At 42.3% G+C, this 22,416-nt stretch overlaps 1 protein-coding gene across 1 annotated transcript in view; it reads right to left on the bottom strand.

Annotated features, from left to right (window-relative positions):
- vav2 (vav 2 guanine nucleotide exchange factor) overlaps positions 1–22,416 on the bottom strand; it is a gene marked incomplete at its 5' end in the record, with an annotated part of 194,770 nt that overhangs the window by 21,567 nt on the left and 150,787 nt on the right. The window contains 6 exon segments of the mRNA XM_079235511.1: positions 63–162; positions 9,208–9,308; positions 10,021–10,089; positions 11,431–11,529; positions 13,404–13,418; positions 13,769–13,874. Of these exon segments, the coding sequence (XP_079091637.1) occupies positions 63–162; positions 9,208–9,308; positions 10,021–10,089; positions 11,431–11,529; positions 13,404–13,418; positions 13,769–13,874 (490 nt within the window).

Raw genomic sequence — 22,416 nt, 5'->3', positions numbered from 1 at the left:
TGTCCACTGCCTGCACTGTGATGTATGCTTTTCTGCTGGCGGTGAGTGATGGAGGTCATTACCTCGACTTTAATCTTGACGTCCTCCCGCGTCGCTATGAGCTCATCCAGTGTCTTCTGGCCGTTCTCCATGTGGCTGCAGTACTGGCCGTAGATCAGCAACCTGGTGGAGGACACGATTCCACAAACACCCGTCAGACAGAGGACACCGGCACCGCTCGCCGTCCTCCACGGGACTTTCACCAAACACAGGGTTCAGACACTTTCTGACCAATGGATTTCCATGACTTTTCCATGACTTTAAACCAAATTTCCATGACCAAATATTTTGAGAAATCTCTGTGTAAACACGAAAAAGTGAGAAAATGTAGTACTTAAACTAACAATGAGAATTCCAAAGCATACAGTAAACCTTAAATGACACAAATGACAATAGTTTGGTTAAAAGAATAAACATTTATATAGATGCCTTATGTATGCCTGCTTATATTTTGAGCGTCTGTCTTTTAAAAGCATGTTAATTATTTCAAACTCAGCGTAAATGAGCGATATGAACATATGAATATAACACATTTCCATGACATTTTTCAAGGACTTTTCCAGGCCTGGAAAAAACCCTTTTTTATATATTTTTTTAAAATCCCATGACTTTTCCAGGTTTTCCATGACCGTACGAACCCTGCAAACAATATGAATAAGAGGAGATTCACGTTTGACCGTGGCTTCTTCTGCCGCCTGTTTACATTGTGCTCTGAAAAGGAGAATCACATTTGGTCGATCAATAAAAAAAAGTATTGAAAAGACAAGAGCTCATCCATAGTCTCTTTGACTTCTAAGCTGTTAGCTACTTCCCCTCCTGAAGGCTTTCTGCAAGCTCTAAACGATGAAACATTCACGTCCATTAAGAAAAATCCACAGCCGAGACTTGGAATCCGATATTTTTCTGCTTGTTCTCTGGGAAGACGAGAACAAAGCCCCTACAAAGCCGTGTGTATGGTTACAAATTAACCTTAATAAGCACTAATGAGGCTCTTTAAAAAAAAAAGGTTAGATGAATACCATATCTTTGTAAAAGCACAGGGACAAAAAATATCGCTGTTTGAGTCCACAATTAGCTGTGAACTGTGCCTTTCGGCAGTGTACCGCATATTAATTTTGAAGATTAATAACAATTTGAGAGGTCAGCCCGAGAGTCATTTGGCACTATGGGGGGGGGGCAGATAAATGAATATGTGAATAAATATGATTAGGAATGCACGTGAATACCATGAATAAGTAATGACTGGATTCTGATCCCAGGGCAATATTTGGAGGGGCAGCATCCTCCTGCCAATGAGCTGTAATCACAGCGCACTAATGAAAGACGCTGCTATGTATCAGCTGCTCTGCAGAGCTCCTCTTATCAGCGTGTGAGGGAGAAGAAAAAAAAGTCTTAATTTCCAGCGGTGAGGATATGAGAGCTGTGGTTCATTAGATATTACAATGCTGCCGCTGACACAGATCTCTGGGTTTCGTCTGGGAGGGGGCTCAAAGTCATCCTGCCTGGAGGACGCCACTGCATGTGGCACACGCTGCTCTCACTCACTGAATCAAAGTAGGTCATTGGCAATGCTGGTAGAGTGCCTCCCCCATAGTAGCATCGGTACTCCGGCTGCCTAATCTGAATCTTGATTGGGGCGAGGCGACGCAGAGAGCCGGCACCCTGAAGTCTAATCAAGCCTCTGATGGTTCTGCCACGCGGACGAGGAACGGCACACAAGCCGAGCAAAGAGAGCGGGAAGTGAAACGGCAACATCCCGTTGGTTTCTGCTCTTCCCCGCGCACGTTTAAGGGATGTGCTCAACTTGACGATGCTTGGTTGTTCAGAGCCGTGCTCATCCCACTGTCCTCTTATAGCAGGAAACACAACATCTGGATGTGTGATGCCATGAAGGGAAAAGCATTTTAAACTGATATGCTGCTCTTAAAAAAGGTGATCTCGCTACGAGCAGAGCTCTAAAATCTACCACTAAGAGAAGGAGAAGGAAACAGGGGGAGAAGACAAATATAGGTGATAAGTATGGATAGAATTAGAGAAACAATTAGTCGATTCAGTCATGTATCGAGCAAAAAGAAAAACAACTATCAGCATTTTTCTGCTTCCATTTTTTTTCCAAATGTGACAATTTGCTTTGCTCTGCCTTATTTGACAGTTATTGATTATCGTTGCTATAAACTGCTGCTTGGTCATTCTGAAGACATCAAAATAATGAGGCTATTTTTATATATATTTAGCGACTAAAACGTGCAAATAATTAGCAGATTTACACATAATGAATGATGTCGTAGCTCTAAATTGTTAAACGATAACGGTAACATTGCAAATAGTGTTTTCAAAATAAACTGAATATTGCTGTGTCGCTGACATTATTGGGACACATTTTCTATTTGTTCTTTTATTTGATCCTTTAATAATTAAAGGATCACGATAAAGGCTAAGTGTTGTCAGTGGAAGTCATGTTGCTTCAACGTGTTGCTCAAACAAACACTGAACTATTTTACGAGTTAATGCCACATGAATAAGACGTATCACTGCAAATAGATTTTAAAATGATTGCAGCTTGAGTCCAGTGGTCCAAAACACGATATGACAACTTATCAATCTCCATCGTGAGTTCAGTGGATCAAACGGTTTCATGTTTCGCCGGAGGTGAAAGTAGAATCTTTCTCCGGCCCATTCATTGGTTGATCTTCCTCTCCTCCACAGAGATCCGCCAGTGATGATCCCTGGATCCTCTGGCTACGCCCCCCTGCGGTGAGGCTCCCACCCTGGTTAAACTGGCCCTGGGCTAGCGAGCCCCTGATTAAGACCTGATCCCAGTCCCCCTCCAGGACGACAGAGTGATTGAGATTAATGGGGGTCTTGATCAATTATAAGTCAGCAGGCGGACTGTGCAGCGTAGCGAGGATCCAAAGAGACAGACGTGCACACGGAGAACGCTCCCGCTGTGAATGTGGGAATCATTAGAGCAGTTTAAGAGTTTGAGAGATGTCAGATGTTTCGCACAGCCATAAGTAGAACGATTAAAGAAAGATAAAGATTTCAGAGGAAATTAAAAAGAGAAATGAATAAAGATCCACAAATTGAAAGTGCAGCAGCAGCAGCAGCCTCCGAGGTTAGCCGTGCTCAATGTTCTTCTTGAAGGATGTGCACAATGTGTGAAGGCGGGATCTTTATTCATTATTTGTTCACATCTTTATTCTCAGTAGTTTACCTGGCTTCCACACAAGGAAGCAGAAAAGTAATGTAACATTAACTCCTACACTGTGTGACCATAGCAGAGATGCGTCAGAATTATTGTCATAGTGTAATTTAGTGTTGGTCCAGTCGAACTACCTGATGAAAATAATTCACTCCGCTCCTGTCTTTGTGTGCAGATCTGAGGCGACGTGTTCATGCCGTGACGCTCTGAACCCTCGAGGTGAAGCTTCTCCACGCTGAGCTGCTGTCATCACGTCTAGCTGTGATTGACACTGCATGTCCATCAACTTGAACTGCCTTTTAGAGCCCGCCTCCTAATAAAAAGTTCATTAACTACAATTCAGATTCTACATGTTCTCTTAAATGATCATAAGGCCTTTAAAAAAAAACAGGCACAAACATGAGATGCTACCTTTGCTAAATAAGGAACCTATTGAAAGGGTCCAATATGGTGATTCTCCCACAGCACAGCAGAGCAGAGAGAATGTAGGTGATTCAACGAGTGATTTGTTGGCTTATCTGGTCCAGTTTAAATAAAGGCCATCTTTTAGTGTATGTGTGTGTGTGTGTGTGTGTGTGTGCGTGTGTGTGTGTGTGCGTGTGTTTTCATCAGTACCAATATGGGCCTGGAGCAAGAGGCTCGTTCTCCGCTGCCCGAGGGCTCAATCTCTTTTTAAGTTTCCATTTGCAGCAAACAAACGGCCTGTCCAACCAAACAGCAGCAGCCGGCTGTAATATCGGAGGCTCCTTTAGCTTCTTGGAGATTGCAGTTTTGGTTTCCCAGTTTATCTGCTCTCAGTGTTCCCACCAGCCGTGTTTCCAGGCAAAACAAGCTCAGAGGAACCCGCTGTGCACTACCTGTTCAGCTCCTAATGGGAGCCATACAGAGTCAGACACTGCAGTAACTGGTGAAGGAAGTGTGATGTGTGTCTAGCAGCTAGAGGGCCAGGTGTTGCCAGGAGATGGTGGAAACCCAACCAGAGCTAAAAGGATAATGCATATTAGACTTCCATCTCTTAATGAATGCTAGTGTTGCCACCTTGTCAGCCCAATGTGAAAATAAAACGTTAACCAACACTGTTTCATATAATGGTGATATGTCATATGAATGTGTTCTTCAGCTTAGCGTTGTGTCCTTAATCGAGGGTATTAATGAAACTAATATGCGAATCAACAGGTGTCACTTTCGCTCTTAATGTTTCCTCAGAATTATTTTTATTTGTATTAAATTAAAAAAACTAATATTTATATCCATATATATAGTTATGCCACTAATCTAAATTCATGGTAAGATTGGAGCTCTCAAATGGTAAAGCTGGATAATTTGTATTTTGGGACACGGGGTCCGGAAGGCATGGAACTGGACAAGAGCATAAGAGCACATATTTTTTTTCAGATAATTCTATTTGGATGTCAACATGTGTAACATGAAAAGAGGTCAGTGTACTCCAGCTGTATCATATACTGGCTGAATCCCCACATGGACCAAGTAGGGAGACAAGTGAGGGGCCCTTGAGCAAAGCACTGGATGCCCATCCGTCTCCCCGGCAGCTACAGCGGCCCACTGCTCCTCACTAGGACTAGGACGGGTTAAATGCACAGGCTACATGTCACTGCGTGTGCTGTGTATATGTGTATCAATAAAATATTTGATTTGATTAGTTGTGTGTTCAGCAATGGAAAGGCGAGGAGTAAAACGCTGGCGTATGGAAAATAATACACTATTTTGTACTTTACATAGAAGATGAATGACATTGATTGAAGAAAAAAAAAAGCACTATGTCTGTTTTTAGTGCAAAAAAAACACAAAAACAAGAAATGCATCAATATCCGGCTCCAAAATATCACACCCAAGGTCACAAATTCACACCCGACTAGTCAAGCAATAACAGGCTCTTTAGACGTTGTATATTCACACGTTTAATAACAGCCTTTCGTCTGGGACTTGAGAGGCGAGTCAGAGGCTTTGTCCTCTTCACTGAGATAGGCAGGGGAACAAAAGGGCTGATGGCGCGCAAGCACACTCAGGCATCCACTCTTGGCACAGTCGTGCATAATTAGTCCGTGACGCGGTGATAAGCACACTTCTTCCTTGACACCCCGCCTGAACACATCGCTGTCGGAGGTAACGACTCATCACGCCCCGCTTTCCCCCCGTGTTGCTGCTTGAAACTTTGCAGTCGAAAATACCGTGCTGTACATCCAAGAAAGAAGGAAGAAGAAAATCAGGACTCAGTGTTTTAATTACATTTAAAATATTAATTGGAATAGGCCGAGCTAATTACGCTCGATATTGGCTATTCCCCAAAACAACGAAAGCAACCGTAGACATCTTCAGAAGCAAGAGGATTTAATTATTCCAGCATTACTCATGCAGCATACAGTATTCAAACGGCCTAATAATTGCAGTGAGATTCCAAAGGTGCAACATGTTCTGGAGTGAAGCATTAGTGATGCTGCCTGGTGTGATGGGGGCTCTGTGTTGATCTCATGCCTGCTTTGCATTTCAGTATCTGTTTAATTTTCCTCATGACTAACTAGAATTGAGAGTTGCCTTTGCCAACCAGCCAACTGCAGTTAACTTTCATCCTTATCCAAAATGTCCTCACTTCGTTTTATCCTATTACGTAGACATGTGTGTCACATATTATTAGTTAACGTATTGGTTTATTGTTTTTTGGGGGCCAAAACTAGTTTTGTGAGTTCACAATGAGACCAAATTCCATTCAGTTCATTCTTGAATTCAAGTGGACGTTTGTGCCAAATCTGAAGAAATTCCCTGTGGGTGTTGCTAAAACACTGCGATCATGAGACTTAGACGTACGAACAGGCGGAAATAGGGACGGACAGGCCAAAACCATGAGGCCTAAAACCTACAGCAGAAATGGAAATCGAAGTTTGCCAACGGGCTATAATGAAAAGGAGAAGCTGCACGGCAACGTCTAACCAACAGAGCCGTTCGAGACAGTTTCCCTTTATTGGAGAGTTTGCCGGTGCAGTTAAAAACTTGAATTCTCCTCAGTGTCATCATTCTGCCCTGCTGTTCTGGCCTCTTGAATAATGAGGATGCTGTCGTGCATGTTATTTCACATAAAATGCAATTTTGAGTAACCGCGCCGTGGGCCTTCACCCCCACCCTTCTACGTGCCGAGCCAATCTCCAAGCAAACCAGAAGTGACAGGCCGTGGAGCCAGCTAATAGTCTCTGACACGTGGCATTGGGACCCCCTCACCTCCACTCAACAGATCCTGCACACAGCAAATGGAGGAGAACGTAGAGCAAAAGGCCTCCAATAAAGAGGCTCACAGTGCAGCCGTGGTATCGGGATGCCAAGATTACTCCGGAAATGAGTTGGGGTATGTCGAAAATGAGGATATCAACAAGAGGGTACTTAGACGGCCATTTGGTTTGTAGAGCTTCCCTTTAGCCCAGTGCCGGCGGTTTGAAAACTGAGAAGTAGTCGAGATAAACCAGTGACATTTTCAGCGTGGCAACATTTCAATGACAAATAGAAGAAGAAAAAAGAAAAGCGCTTCATCTTTTGCACCAAACGAGAGAGAGAGAGAACAAAAAAAGATACAAGCACATTGTTGTAAAGGTCACCTGGACTTACAAGCCTAGATAACCAAATGAGTTATGCCAAGCCTGGTCTTCAGAAAAAATGGCCAAGATGCCTGATGAGAGTCCAATCCCCTGGCCGCTGTTGCTTATCGCCACGCAGAACCGAGGCACGGCGGTGGCTCACGATGAGGCGGGTCTACATGTCAATCACATGCACACAGGCAAAGCCAGAGACGCACAGAATCTGCAAATCTAATGAACCGTTTTCTTAAAATAACCCTGCTTCTCATTTCTGAGAATGTCACCAAAGATAAATATGAACAAAGAACAGCATGTCATCAGCAAATTTGTTTATGAATAGAAGATAAATGGGAGTTATTTCTGTCAGAGTTAGAAGGTTAATGTCCGTTTTAAAACAAACAGGAAGTGTGTGTACATACTGTGTGATTTAATTATGTGGCTCTTTTTCACAGTTTGGGCAACTTAGTTCCAAGGAGAAATGCTTGACCTCGGCCTTGGTGCTTTATCACAGTCGACCTCTAGAGGCTAACCTTTTTCTGGGAACCCTGTGGGTCACGGGATTCCTTTGGGATTGGAACTTCACTATTCATCATTATGTGGCCTGACGGGAATCATTACAACGATACGTCAGTTTCTATGTTAAAATATACAGTTCTAATATGAATAAACACGGGAACAGATTGGGGTGGGAGTCATTCTTCTGAGATTGGGATGGGACAGGAGTTTTCTTTTGTGGGAGTGGAATTGAGATAGGACTGAAAACCCCGACACCTGTGTGACCCTCTACCTCACCAATGCTTGTCAAAATTGTGTCTTCCCAGATGTGTTGAGGATGCTAATACAGTATGTTGGAAAGTGAATGTCAATAGTTCAAAAATGAAGGTGTCCATGTACATTTGGCCATAGAATTACTTCGTAAGTAAAGTACTTTTTAAAATATATAATTTTGTTTTGACATTTAGTCCAAAAGAAAGAACCAAAACCAAAACAGGGCTTAAATCACAAACATATTCAATCAACAAGATAGGATTGTAAAGCTGCTGTTTCTGCCAGAGATAAAGTGAGACAGAGAGTATATCCCTGCCTCTGTCTATTAATTGAATCTCTAATGTCGCAGCAACTTTGTGTTACATGGACCTCGAGGCTATAGAAAGAAGCCCGAGACAAGCCTATTACCTATGAAAACTGACGTCGCCCAAAGAAATACTGTGAGAAGGGAAAAAAGTATGTGTGTTTTCAGGATCACTGAGCAGAATAATATAATACATGCTTATGTATGCAAGAAGAGGTACGCACACCCATTTGGTGGTGTGTTACTCACTCTTGCGGTAATGGCTGTATCATGCGAGGAGAGTGGCATATTCACGGCTGTGTATGGAATTATGACCGGGGCCAGAACCTATCATCACCGTCATCACCATTACCTATGAAGCAGCCACGCTCGGCACAGCAGGGAGGCAAATCACTGCTCCCCCCTCGGGGATGCAGATTATCCACACGTTGCTCAGCAGCTGGGCAAGATGGAGATCTGAGAGGAAACTCTTTTTGCAAATGAACCTCTGCTTCCACAGAGAAACATCCCTTTCTTAAAGCCGGTGAAACAGAATGAATATGCTCACTTTAAATTACATATAGTTGTAGGCTCCCCCATGCTAGACATACATAAAATAGACATCCATCAAATCAAATAGAATATAAAGAATAAAATAGGCAATAACAAACTATGTACAGTTAGCAATAAAGGAATGAATTAAAAGAAAAAACTAAATTATATTTTCAAGTAATTTATGTGGTTGCATTAATACAACACATATATACAGTATGTGTAATATCAATATAATTGTTTTAAAGTATAGTGTAATGAGAGGATAAAAGGCAGCAGCATTGTAATGTGCAAAAGCAGCGCAAGTAAAAGTTCCATCTCATTTCTACGCATCGGAGTGATGGAGATGAAACAGAACAGATGAGACAGGTGGCTGCATTTGAAAATAAAGAAGAAAAAGAAACCTGATTTTATCAAACACTTGAAAGCAGGTTGAAACAGGTTAAAAGGATTCTCACTGCACTTCAAGCACTTGTGTGTCAGAAAATGAAATGTGCGGTAATAACATGGTCGTGGAAGAGGAATAACTGGCAAATGCAGTCTTCACCGGTTTGGTTCAATGAGCAACAATTGCTTCCATGCGCTCTCAGATTATTCTCAAACATTGTTTTTTTTCTGTTTTAATTGACTTCTTCTTTGAAAACTAATCCCCGCATGATGCAGCCTACTGACTTTTAAAGGGAGCTTTAACTACAAGTGGGTTTAAACTCAGTGCAGCCAGCAGAAGAACAACATCTGCCTGTGCAGGGATCAACAATGCAAACACACTGTGGGTTACTCACCTTTCCTTGAAGTCAAGGAAGATCTTCCCCAGGCCGCTTCCCCCAGTGACCATGCTCAGGTCGATGGCTCGCAGGAGGGCAAAGTGGACTTTTATTACATCCTGAGTGCACATCGTGATACATATTAGCATATATCCCTTGTACAATTGTGCATCCTTTACACATAGTTTCTAACATAGAGAAAACTAGGAAATTCATTCAACAAATGAATGTCCTAATATTCAGCTGACTGCAGTCACTCAATATCATTTGTTGAACATTTCAATATACAAATTGTATAACATCAGATGAACAATAGATTGTTCAACAAAGACTCATGGTTTGTATGACTATTTTCAACATATTTTATATTCAATTGTTCTGCGTGTATGTCGGTATGTTGATGAATTGTCATTTAAATATGTACAGACTGAGTGAAACAAATGAATTACTACTACTAAGCTAACGTGTTAGGAAATGTTCATTATTATACATTATGTTCCTTTAGGTGTTCACAGTTTGGTAATTGGTGCAATACTGAAACATTGCGTTTGATTGTCTCGTCATGGATTATTGATTAAGTTGTACAGTAAGGATTACAGCCCATGAGCCACTGCTCAAAGTTTTTCAGAAGGAAGGAAAATACATATTTTGTCCCCCCTGTGACATCAAGATCACAGTGCAAATCAAAGCGTAAATATTAACATACATAATCGACAACGCACCCTGCCATTCACGCAGCCACCCATACACATATTGAATTATTCACTTGGTGAGCGAGACATTCAGGCGTGCTGTACAGAAGTCGACTCCTTTGCTGGGGTGGGGACTCACCTCCAGATTGACAAAGATGGCCTCCATGTCCTGTGGACTCATGACCTGCTGCAACGGGATCATGTAATTCTGGAGAGAAACCAGAGGCAAATGAGCGGAGAGCGTGAATATCAACTAATGACCCAATATGGTACCCACAGTATGGAAGCCCGTTACCGGCAATGTGATAAAAAAAATAAAGATTCTGTAAGTCATACTATCTCATAATAATGACTTAGTATCTCATAATTATGAGATAGTTAAGTCATACTTGACTTACAGGATCTTAATTTCTTTATCAGTGTCATGAACGGACTTCCATACTCAGTTCCCTGTCTTTCTTTCTTTTTTTAAGTTTATGGATGAAATACAATAAAGCTCTGGTCGAGCTTTCAGCAGATCTGTTACATTCATTGCAGAAGATGGAGTCATTGTTGTTCACGGGGTGCCCGGGTTATTTGATTTCAGGATATTACACCGCATCTGCCGTCAGCTCACAGTGTGAAGCGCTTTCCCGATGCTGCACTTATGCTCGCAGAAGATAAACCTGCCTATTGTTTCTCCAACATTGTTTTATGGTTGTCACATTCCATCATCATAAACAACAACAAATAGATCAACGGAGAAGCAATGAAGAAATGAGGCTTTATTAACCCCAACTCAATTAAGCCTAACGAGTCCGCCGATCACGAGAGGGTTATTTATCCGCATTTTAGCTCCGCCCTGGGCCGGCGCGCCAAACACAGGACGCACATTTAGTTTAATGAAATTAGCGGAGCGGGTGATTTGCGGCGCTCCATCAAATCGCGAGTGAAATCTGTCAATGCGGAAAGTGATGTGTTAGCGGGCGCCGATCGCAACAATGGCTCGTTATCACGCCGAGAGAGACGGTGCATGCGTGCGAGTTTACGGCTCTTTACGCACACATCATCCGCTGCTTTACGCGGACGCACATTGAGCTTGCAGGGGCGTCCGGCGCCGCTGAACAACTGTGATCGCTAACGAGCGTCGTGCAGCAGTAAATCAGAAGGAAATGAAGAAACTGTGATGGGTGGGTGGAAACACACCATTGGAAGGTAAAGACGTTTGAGAAAATAATGTAGAATTCTTATACAATTTTAGGTGATGCGATATGGAGAAGTCATCTTTTTTTGGGGGGGGTTTCGCTTGCTGGATACTGTGCTCACATACAGCAACAATATATTCTCACGGCTGTGATGTGCATGTCTATTCCTAAAGCCCCAGGGGATCCGCCCGTCTCCTGCTGAGCCAATAATAAACCTATTGACCAGCTCCTGTGACATTTGCGGCCTCCAATTAATGTGCCGATAGCTGACATTTCCATGCTGTGACCTGGTCCACAGGCCGGAGACGCCAACAAAGAGGAACTGACAAAAGGGAACTCTAGCACAGCATCGCATGTGCACTCACCTTCTCGATGTCCTCTAAAGTCTTGTAGTACTTTGCTTCCGTCTCCTGGATCTCCACTAAGCAGCAATTTCTCTTGTCATCTTCTGTCATGCCCATTTTCTATGATGAGGTGAGGAAATATAATGAGTCAGGACAATTACACTGAGTCTGGATCATTCATTATTTTTTCACATTTGCTTCCTTGCTCTTACTGTTTACAGTTTTCAGGATGATTATATGGATTGTCGCTCTCTTTGTGTGTGTGTGTGTGTGTGATGATTGCAGGGAAATGCATGATATTCATACATATATTTATTGTATTTTTTAAAAGGCCCATACCAGTGTCTTTTTATGTTTCAGTCATTTTGCAAATTGTAAGTAATGTTATTTATTTATTTATTATACCATTGCAGGCGGTGAATGGTTTCTATTCATTTCCATTGCTGGAGTTGTGTATCCTATCAAATTGCATTATCTGTATGAGATAATGCAGTGCCGACTTCTCCTAATCAATTTACCATGCAGCCATAATGAAACACTGACAACAACGAATGAGGCCCTGATGTTGACTGTGATGGATCACACAACTCAAGCTGGTTTCTAGAGTCTGTTCTACTTTATTTCAACAGGATAATCTATTCACAATCAATTCTGCTTTCCAGGGAGTCCTGGGCAAAAAAAAAAAAGATTGGATTTGCTAATTGATTTTCATACAGTCTACAAATGAATGGAACGCAATAGGAAAAAGCGATTAACAATATGCACAATTAGTGATCTACAGTGCTGTCCCTCAGGTTTGACAGTTATCTACATACAACATATATGACTATACATATGACTGGTGATGATGCTGACTGGTGAGAAAAAGGAGGCGCATGAGCTTTTTTTGTGTCACTGTATGTGTGGGCCAGCTGACTGAACGAGGCATATGCAGATGAATAGGGAGGTTTTTTTAAGTCGTAGCCATGCAAGCGGGCACGTTTTGAGTGGGTGCTGGAGGATGGGTTACAAACAAGTTACAAACTGATTTACTCAGAGCGTTTCTCAAGAGACCTGATATCTGAGTAGGTCGTATGAACATGAATATATATATATATATTTCAACTCAGTCTCACTCCAAGACCCTTTCGCATCGGCATGAGACACACAAATGCTGATGTAAGGTAAAAGGCGAGAAGGTCTGCATAGGGTCAAACAAACACAGTTTGAGTGTCAAATCAAATGGATGTTGTTATTTTGTTGAAGTTTTGCTATACAACTTCCCAGTCTTTACAAAATACCAGGTAGGTAAGAAGTGGAGCTATTTAAAGTGTATTTATTTGAACCCAAACCCAGATTATTTTTTCTTCCCTGAGCCTAACCAAGAGGTTTTGTTGCAAGTAAACGTACATATGGATACATACTTTACACCTTACATCGACACTTGGATCCTCTCTGAAACCACCATGTGACAGACATGTATGCATGTAACGAGAGACATATCGACACGCTGCCAAAACTGATGGTGGAGGTAGAACGTCGACGAGAGAGGCTTAATTTCTATCGAGATGTTCTATGTTGTGGGAGTGATTTGAGCAGGCCTGACTGTGGCGTTACTAACACAGCCATCTGGAACAGATTTGGCTGTTGATAACCAGTGCAGATAACACAAAAACTGGGACTAGCAATTTAGACATGCAAGTCTAGTCAAGGCCTCGATCCAGAATGTAATTAACCAATCAGAGGCAGGGCTCAAAGCCAGCAGGAAGACGTTTATTTGTCTCGTGCTTTCGATGCAGCAGCTGGTGGTCCACGCTGATGTCAGTTAACACTGCAGTCGCCGAGCTGAAGTCACACTTTGGACCGGATGGGGTCCCCTTTGCCCCTCCAGGCACGGGTCAATAGTCTAACTGGCAGGCCATTCTCTCTTGGGATGCTATCAGTTTGTTTTAAATGAAGTGGTGGAGGGAGTTAGCCGACAGGGTGAAGCGAGTCACAAGCACAGCGGCACTCACCTGCATGTATCTGATCTGCAGCATGGGAAGGGCAAAGCAGCACAAGTCAGAAGTCAAATTAATCACCAGTTGTGTCAGAGCTCTGAGAGCGTTTAGAGATATGACATCATGCAAATACGAAGGTATGTCTTCCTCCAAGAAGCGTGTGTGTTTCCTCTTTTTTGCACTATTAGTTAGTTGCATCTTTCCTGTTCATAAATATTATCTGATGGGCACAAGATAAACAATCATCTGTGTCTAAGGTGACTAAGAAAATGCAACCCTTCAGTCATAGACCTTCAGTAAGCAGCAAATGACATCATCGATCATTTATTAAATATAAAACCTAATGATGAAGAGCGGACATTGCGACGCAGTCTTCTCACCATGGGTTGTCGTACTTCCACCTTAATGATGTCCTCATAGATGTCATCCCCGTCGTCCTCACACGGCACACAGTCGTAGATGTCATCCTCACCCAGGTCATGCTCACTGGGGGGGAAAACACAAGCACACAATTTGGATGAGCAACTTAACTCACAGGATGGATCCTTTTACTGCGCCCCAACAAAAAAAAAGAAGCCTCCTATGTCCACTTTAAGCTGCTCTGACAGCTGAGAGGCACCGAGCAGTCACACCGGTACGAGCTCATTACCTCTCCCGGGGCCTACCTTTGAGAGCGATATTGGTGTTTTCCGGGGCGACACAGCGACCGATGTTCGCAAACCTCCACCGAGTTGCTTCATTGAGTGGCATTTTCCCTTTAATGTGTTTATGCCGCTTTGGCACCCAGCTAGCTAACTGACCTTTAATTAGGCAAGTCGCCAGCAGAGCGCAGACAGTCGCTGTGGAGAGGGGAGCCTTTTGGGAAAGGCCCTGATGCTCGGGGAGCCCACACTGCATCTGCCTTTGTCCTGGAAAAAGCAATTATTGTTTGGGGGAAACTTAGCGAGGCAGTGGAGAAGCCTCGGCAGGAATACGCTTTGGCAACGCGCCCATATCGATGTAGTTAATAACCACGGGAGCTTTAGGTCGCCGAAACGGGGAAATGAATGATTAAGTAATGTGAATAAATAAAAGTAGTAGGAGTTGCCTGCTAAATAATGGAGGACCTGGGTTCTGGCTTGGCAGCTGCTTGCTTCTTTAAACTAAAATCCATTCACCTCCAATGTACTGAGGAGGAGGCCGGATGATGCTTGCATGTAATGTCGCCATGGATTCAGAGCATCACGCTGACGGCTGCAACTTGAGCCCTGTTCACTTTTTACTGGTATGTTAACATTTGGGATATATTGGCATCTTTAAAAGTGTACCAAAGTTGTACAAACAAATATGAATGGATTGGTAATGGACCTGTACTTGTACAGCGCTTTTCTAGTCTTCCGACCACTCAGAGCGCTTTCACACTACATGACATCATTCACCCATTCACACACTGATGGGAGGAGCTAAGGTGCCACCTGCCCATCGTGTGGGTAACATTCATACACCGTAGACACAGCTACAGGAGCAATTTGGGGTTAAGTGTCTTGCCCAAGGACACATCAACATGGGCTAGCAGAGCCGGGGATCGAACCGGCGATTCTCTGATTGAAGGACGACCCTGCTCACCACTGAGACACAGTCGCCCATTGCTTATGATACTAAAGACAGGAGACGTCTAACGCAGGCTCTGGACATACAAGAAGCATTGCTTTCTATGTTTAAGCAGATTCATGGACATTAACTCAATGGACATGCACACGGGGAGCAGCTACATGGCAGATGCTCTGATTTGGGTTTTAAAGTACCGTAATTGCTCCGACATCTGACCGTTTTCAAAAGAAGTCAAAGTCAGCTTTATTGTCAATTCCTGTGCCAAACATACAGAGGAGTTGAAAAAGTGTTTCTCTCCTGACCAACATATGAAGTGAATATAGATAATAATAATAAAGTGCAAATAGATTAAAAAAAAACAAACAACAAAAACATTGAAACAACATATACATTAAGACAAACTATCATTCTGTATTTCAGCAGCAGTGCTTTTGATTAACAGGTCAAACTAAAATGTCAACCTAAAATAACTAAACTTCCTGTTTTAAGAGCACCGCCACACACTTTTCCTTTCACCTTTTATTTTTTGTATTTTGGGGAAATGAATGAATAAATACTATAACTGCTATGAATAAGAGTGTACGGTGAGGGTTGGCAGTCCCGGTGCTCTGAAAAGGAGAACCATGGTTCCAGCTTGGCGAGTGGCCAAATGTCCTTGAGCGTGTTATTTCATTCAGCAGCTCAGGGGATGCTGTTTTGTGCTCTGACCTGGCCTGAGTGGGAGCAAGCGAAGACAGGATTTCCCTTCTTGAATGGATAGTGCCTCATCCAGATGTGTGTGTGTATGATCACCATTGCCTCCCTGTTTGAGGAGAATACTTCTCTACTTGCCTAATGGGGCCTAGCAACAAACATGCCACTTGGACATCTCTGAAATGGGATATTTTGTCAGGATTTTGCAAGTTTTATTGATTCATGAATATTCTAAAATGAGATTTACGGGCACATGTTTGAAAAAATAAATAAAAAAAGATACAGGTTATTGGGTTTTCTCCACTGTGACCTTCTAAATCTGCCATCATTGCCAGAATATTCCTCCATCCACGGTCTGTGTGAATAGGGGCTAAAAAATCGGAGAAGATAACTCACTAAAATATTCAGCTAACGCAGGGGATGTTTGATGTTTTAATTGAGGTGGCCTGGTTCACTGTCTGCGCTGTGCTTCTTCTTTTCTCCGTTAAGTTAAAGCAGCTCATGTTGAACACGGAGGAGGCTGTGTGGGAGGCCCATCAGCGCCTCTGAACTCTGAGATAAGAGAAGGCTCCTCGGTGACCGGTGTGCTGCACGGCAGGGAACCAAAAAGAAGACGTTGTACTTTCTGCTCTACTCCCCTGGAGACCGTAGTATAAGATGGAGGTCTAATGCGGTGATATGAATATGACCTCTGCAAAGATCTAAGAGGAGCAGGTTAGAGCGTGGGGGAGGAGTTGGGAGGAATCTTTTTTTATATATAAAAAGCTGTAATTACTGTAAGAATAGAACAATATTAATAATCTAAATTGAATTTTTTATTTTGTTGATTTCCTTTATCTCCAGCTATTGATCCTGAACTTGTCAAAGGTTAAATATTCCATTGATTAGTGATGATGACTGTATATGTTGTCTATAGTTCCTAATTCCCAAATCTCTCTGATGTGACTTTTGCTTTTCTATTGATCCCAAATATACATTGTACAATGCTTTTTTTTTAATTACATTTTAGACAACTGGATTTCACTTCCGCCCCTTTCCTGGATTCAGTTTGAATGCATTGTCTATATTTATTTTTCCCAAATATCAGTCTGTAGACTCCTCCAGATTTCTAATTGGTAACGTCTTTAACAAACGTCTTAATCGACCTGCTGTTTTCAGTCAATATGCATTGAGCCTCGGGTCAAATAACTATAATGAACCCCATATCAAGTTCTTACTGTAGAAACGTGAAAGACTAATCAGCAGGTTCTATGAAACCCAGTTAATACCAGTTAATACTGGGTTTCAGAGAACCTGTTAATTGTGGCTCACGTCTCACTTCTTCAATGCGCTGTTGGAGGGTTAGGATATGATCTCAGGGCTCGTGGTGGTTAGGTCAATCTGAGGGTAAGAACTATGTGTTTAATGTATTCTATGTTGTCTTATCTTAGCTTAATGGATCTTATTTCCTTTGTTTTAAGTACTACTAAGTATTACCTTCACACGCACAAGAGATTCACAGGAAATGGACCATTACTTCGGGACAAAAGGTCGGTCGCCCTTTTAGATTTTTAGCTCAAGGTTAGGATCAAGTTAAGATAAATGGTTGGAGTTTAGACATGTAGTATTGATGCTTAAGGTTAATGTTTCTAGGCGTGTTCTCGCCGGGGTAAATCTGCCGCACCATAACTATAAATATAAATATATAATATATATATATCCTAAAATGTTCCGTCCCTTTGTCTCTTGGACATAATAAATCATATAAATGCACTGTGTGTATGTGTGTGTGTGTGTGTGTGTGTGTGTGTGTGTGTGTGTGTGTGTGTGTGTGTGTGTGTGTGTGTGTGTGTGTGTGCTTGTACATGCATCACGACGCAGCAGTGAAATAGAAAAAAAGGGGGCAAAGTCCCGAGGACTCATGAATTAGGTCTGATTTTCTGTCTGATTAAACAGTGACAGAGCAGAGGGTGTCCATGGCGTCTGCACGCAATCGGCTCCCGGGCCTCAATGACATAGAGTTACATCAGTGGAGAGGAGGGACGGAGTATGACTCACCAGATCAGAGCTACTGAGCATGGGTCCCCAAAGGCGGGTTTCTATTTAAAAAATAGTATGTTTTTCAATACAGGATGCTGTATTATTCTGTAGGCATCAGGGCTTGTGACATCATGCATCTATACAGCTGATAAGACCCCAAAACATCTCGTGTCTCAGGCCCCTTGGAGGTTCCATATATCACTATACCTCCCTTCGCTAACATGGTGGATGAAATGCATACTATGCATTAAAATCATAAATTCCCGAATAAATTATACAACATTAGATTTTGATATTCAGTATGTACTTAACCTTTTGAAAAGCAACCTATTTTTAGGCCTCTGCTCGATAATTGCATACCCAAACTAAAACGGGTGTATCTCTGCAGCCACTAGGGCTATTTGAATAATTTTGGTGTTATGATAAAACGCTAAACCTTCACAAAATCTCACATGTGTAGACATGTGAGATTTTGTTCAGATCTGTAAATATCTGTCTATATGTTACTGGTTAAGAGTAAATGAAGATGACACACAGCAAAAATTAAAAGGTTTCAGGTCCGCCTATAAAAAAAGCACTTTCAGGATGAATATTTCTTTGAAATGATGCAGCTGTAAGGTCTAACTGACCCAAATCATAGCACAATATGTGATCATTCTCTCTGCAAAGGCTGACTTTAAAAAAGTGAAGCAGAACAAAGCTAGAGAGGGTTTAGTATAGAGAACATGTAGGCGAGGTCTCCAAAATCTGCATTTGTGCACATCTGTCACATTTGAATTTTCTCATGTACCAAACCATATATTTTACTTGTATATTACTTATGGTGTTCAACACATCCAAATACAGCAGTTATGGGCTTTTTTTTCATAAAACAAGCTATGATTTCAGTTTTATATAACACTCCCTCAGTCTGGGTTGGTTTTGAAGTGAAGGTTTTTCCTTTTCTCTTGATTGATTCCATCAGTACACATTGTAAACATGAGTTCATGGTCTCAATCACTAATTCCAAGTCTTATTCAATACAGCATGATGTTCAATTAGTAAATTATGATCCCATTTAGAGTCAAGTAGGCCATAAAGCATGGCTACCTTGCGATTGACTGGTTTGTGTGTTTGTGTTTTTGTCTTTCACAGTGGGGGCTTCAATTCATGAAAGTGAATTAAAACCTTGTTGTTCACTTTGTTCTTATTCACCGTTCGATTGTACCGAGCTCTGCCCTCGAGTGTCCCTTCTGGTTGCAAAAAACAAGATGGCCACAGCAAAAGACCAAAATGACAGCGGCCAAAATGCCGACCTCGAGGCTTCAAAACGTTCCTGTCCAGAAACAAATGGGTGACATCAGGGTGACTACGTCCACTTCTTAGATAGGTCATGCTTCTTACTGGCCATCTGTAGCTGAAAGATAGTGTCACCTGAGTGCGGTCATGTGGTAAGATAAAGTTGAATTTAAAACGCATGTGACTTAATACCTTGCAGTAAATGGTACCGACTGAGTTCCATCCATTTTCAAGCTATTGACTTTTCATGCCTACCTGCCCAAGGGGTTAATGGAGCAAAACAAACTGCAAAAGAGTGACACAAAGGGCTTGTGACACTGTTTGCTTTGGAATGGAAATCTATGTCTGCCTTTCACAAAGGAAAAAGTCCCTTGGCGGCTGTGTCCGGTCCACCCCCATTTCATGCTTTGTCAACTCCGGGATGGACTCATTCCAGACAGGCCGAGCTCCGAGTTAAACGACACCAAGACTCGACATCACAAAGCCAGAGGAAGGAAGCGTGGATCGGGTTTACCACATTAACCCAGGAGACCTCAATTAGGTAGGGGCTGGCCTCTACCTGACTCGGAGACGCCTGCAAACAGATGTGGTGCAGCAGAAATCAAGCCGGGTGCACGCCTCACAAACACACATACACCTGCGCCCATCATGGACTCTCGGTGACATTCGTTTACAGCCGGGATTTCCAAGTGAGCTCATACTTCACAGCCTGAAGCCTCAATTCACCTCGTCTGACATGAGTTCTTCTGACTTGACATCGTAAAAATGGAAATCATCCAGCGAGTAAAGTGACCTCTGCTAAAGCCTCCGACATGATACACGGTCAACCGCAAACATTCTCCCGCTGCATTTAAGGTCGAGCTGCTGGCTGGAGAGCAACCATCTTTAAAAGCCTTAGATATCTATCAAACCGGTTATACCATTAAACACAGAGATCAATACATCAGTCACCATTACATTAGTGAGTCGTGAACCTCCAGCTATCCTCAGAGACCTCCACCAGTCCACCAGTTCCAGTCTTTTGGCCGCTCCAGATTAAAATGAAAGGTCGATCGATCTTTTTGCTGCTGGAACCGTCTTCCATTTAACGTTTGGTCTGCTGGCATCAACTCTGTTTTTAAATCTCAAAATCAATTTTTATAGATCGCTTTCCATTGCACTTAGTATCCTGTGTCGTCCCATCACTGAACTTAATGTTGCCATTTTATTGATTTGTATTGTTTGCCATTAAATTGCTACTCCATGGAGCTTCATTTTCTCACACTAAATATTTTTAGTGACAATATTGCTGTTTTATTCCTTACATGCCGTTATTTTTATGATACCACATGGGCTGCCATTGTATTATTTTCTCCCTTTGAGAAGCTCTTAAATAGCACTGCATCCATACAAAATGACTATTATTACTGCGGTAAAATCCTCCCTGTCCTCTCCCTCACTCTCGCAGTTCCGTCATGCTTCCACTGTAAATTATGCATGCATCGATATTTCAGGCTAATTAATAAGTCTTTCAGAGCACGGGTTATTGCTAGCGTGGCCTATGTGCTAAGTGTGTCCAACTATATTAGGTGCAGGACCTGCTGATGAATCAATTATGTGTCTGTTCGATGAAACTAAATGCATGCATGTTCTTTGTGAAAGGTCAAGAGCAGCCATGCTGCTGAGCCGCGTGATTAATTAAATGAGACTCGGCCCTCTGCACCTACAGGCGACGCAAAGAGCACAGTGGTACAACACCATTGACCATTTCAGGAAAAAAAAACTACCAAAATAGAAATGAACTCACGCTTATTAAAGCTGCTTTCATGTGGCCAAAACCAATGGGAAAGAGCCTGAAACATACCTTTTTTCTAATGGCCTCTGGTTGCAAAAATAAGGCCGATTGAAAAGAAGTCTATGAAAAGATTACCCTCCTTCTCTTTTGATTTATTCCCCTTAGTAAACTTTGTAAACATGAGTTTATAGCTTCAATCTCAAGGTTAAAGTCTTTTTCAATACAGCATGATGTGCATTTAGTAAATGATGAGTAAAATGGAGCATAAAGCAGGTTATGCTCTAGGGCGGGGCTACCTGGTGAATGACAGGACTCTATACCACGGCGCTGTCGGGTCTGGTCGTGGTTTTCGTCTTAGAACTATAACCCTTTCAAAATGGGTTTTCAGTTCATGAAACTCAATTGTAACATGTTGGTCTACAAAAAGTCTACTCAGCTCAACCCTTTCGTATCACTTTCGTTTGCAATCATCATGGCGATTTCCAAAAACCAAGATTTCAATGGCCTACATGCCGAACTCAAGGCTTAAAAATTATAGTCCACAAACCAATGGGGGACTTCACAGTGTCTACGTCTACTTTTTATAAACAGTCTAAGGCGAAAACCCACTCATGGAAAGAGGAGATTTTGCGGGTTTGAAAGACATAACCAGCTATTGAAATAACACAGTATATTACAAACTCAAATGTATGCTCTTTGGCTTTACTGGTGCACTCCGACCCTTGTTGCTTCTGCTATTTATTAGCACATTTAAGTGGTTTAACTGGTAGTATGCGGATGACATTTATTAATGATGGATGAAGGAACTTAGCCTCTTTGATATTTCCTGATTTAGGGACATGTCAGGAAATACAGCATGCTGAGTCGGACTTCTTCTCTTCTTGAAGCGGTCTGCTCTTTTATGAGCACATTTACATCCCTGTTTTTTTTACATATGATATCTTTGAATCAAAAAGTTATTAGTATTTCCTCTAATCTCTACATGGTCACGGATCGAGCAGGATTTAGTTCTGTTTTCCAGGTAAGGAGCCAAGCTCCACGCTAGCAGGGCTGAATGTTTGGCGGAGATGCTCTAATCCAGCATTAGCCTGCCTGGCTGCCACCCATCTCCTCTAGCAGGAGCACATTCCTCATCTCCTGAAGGACGCCACTATCAAGTATGCAGCGGGCGTACAGCTACAACCCGCTTGGTCTCCTTTCTATCTCCCTCTCTCATGCCTCCTATCTTTCTGTGATGAATGACACCCATCTCAGAGCGGGAGACTAATTATTCTCCATTAATCTGAGTTGAGCAGCTGCTGTCACTGCTGGAACCTCTGCAGACTCCAAAACCAGACTTTTCTCACTTTCACACCCAGCAAAACCCCCCCACACACACGCACGCATACACACATGCACACGCACACACATACACCAAACCAGGAAGCCAGCCACCGAGTCGGGCGGAGATGCCGCCACACCATGAGATGGTGTCACCATTGCAACGGGCAGAGCGACACAAGGCTCTGCACGTATGTAATCAAGCAGTGAGAGAAAATTGGAAGAAGTGGCAATAATCACACTGAAACATCACAAGATGTGTTATATATGATGGGTGGAGAATTGTTAAGTCTGTTGAAATATAAGCCATATAATATCAGTTATATATATATATATGTGTATATATATACATTA

Source organism: Taurulus bubalis, assembly GCF_910589615.1.
Source record: "Taurulus bubalis genome assembly, chromosome: 19".
Taxonomy (NCBI): domain Eukaryota; kingdom Metazoa; phylum Chordata; class Actinopteri; order Perciformes; family Cottidae; genus Taurulus; species Taurulus bubalis.
This window is presented reverse-complemented; position numbering and strand designations above follow the sequence as displayed.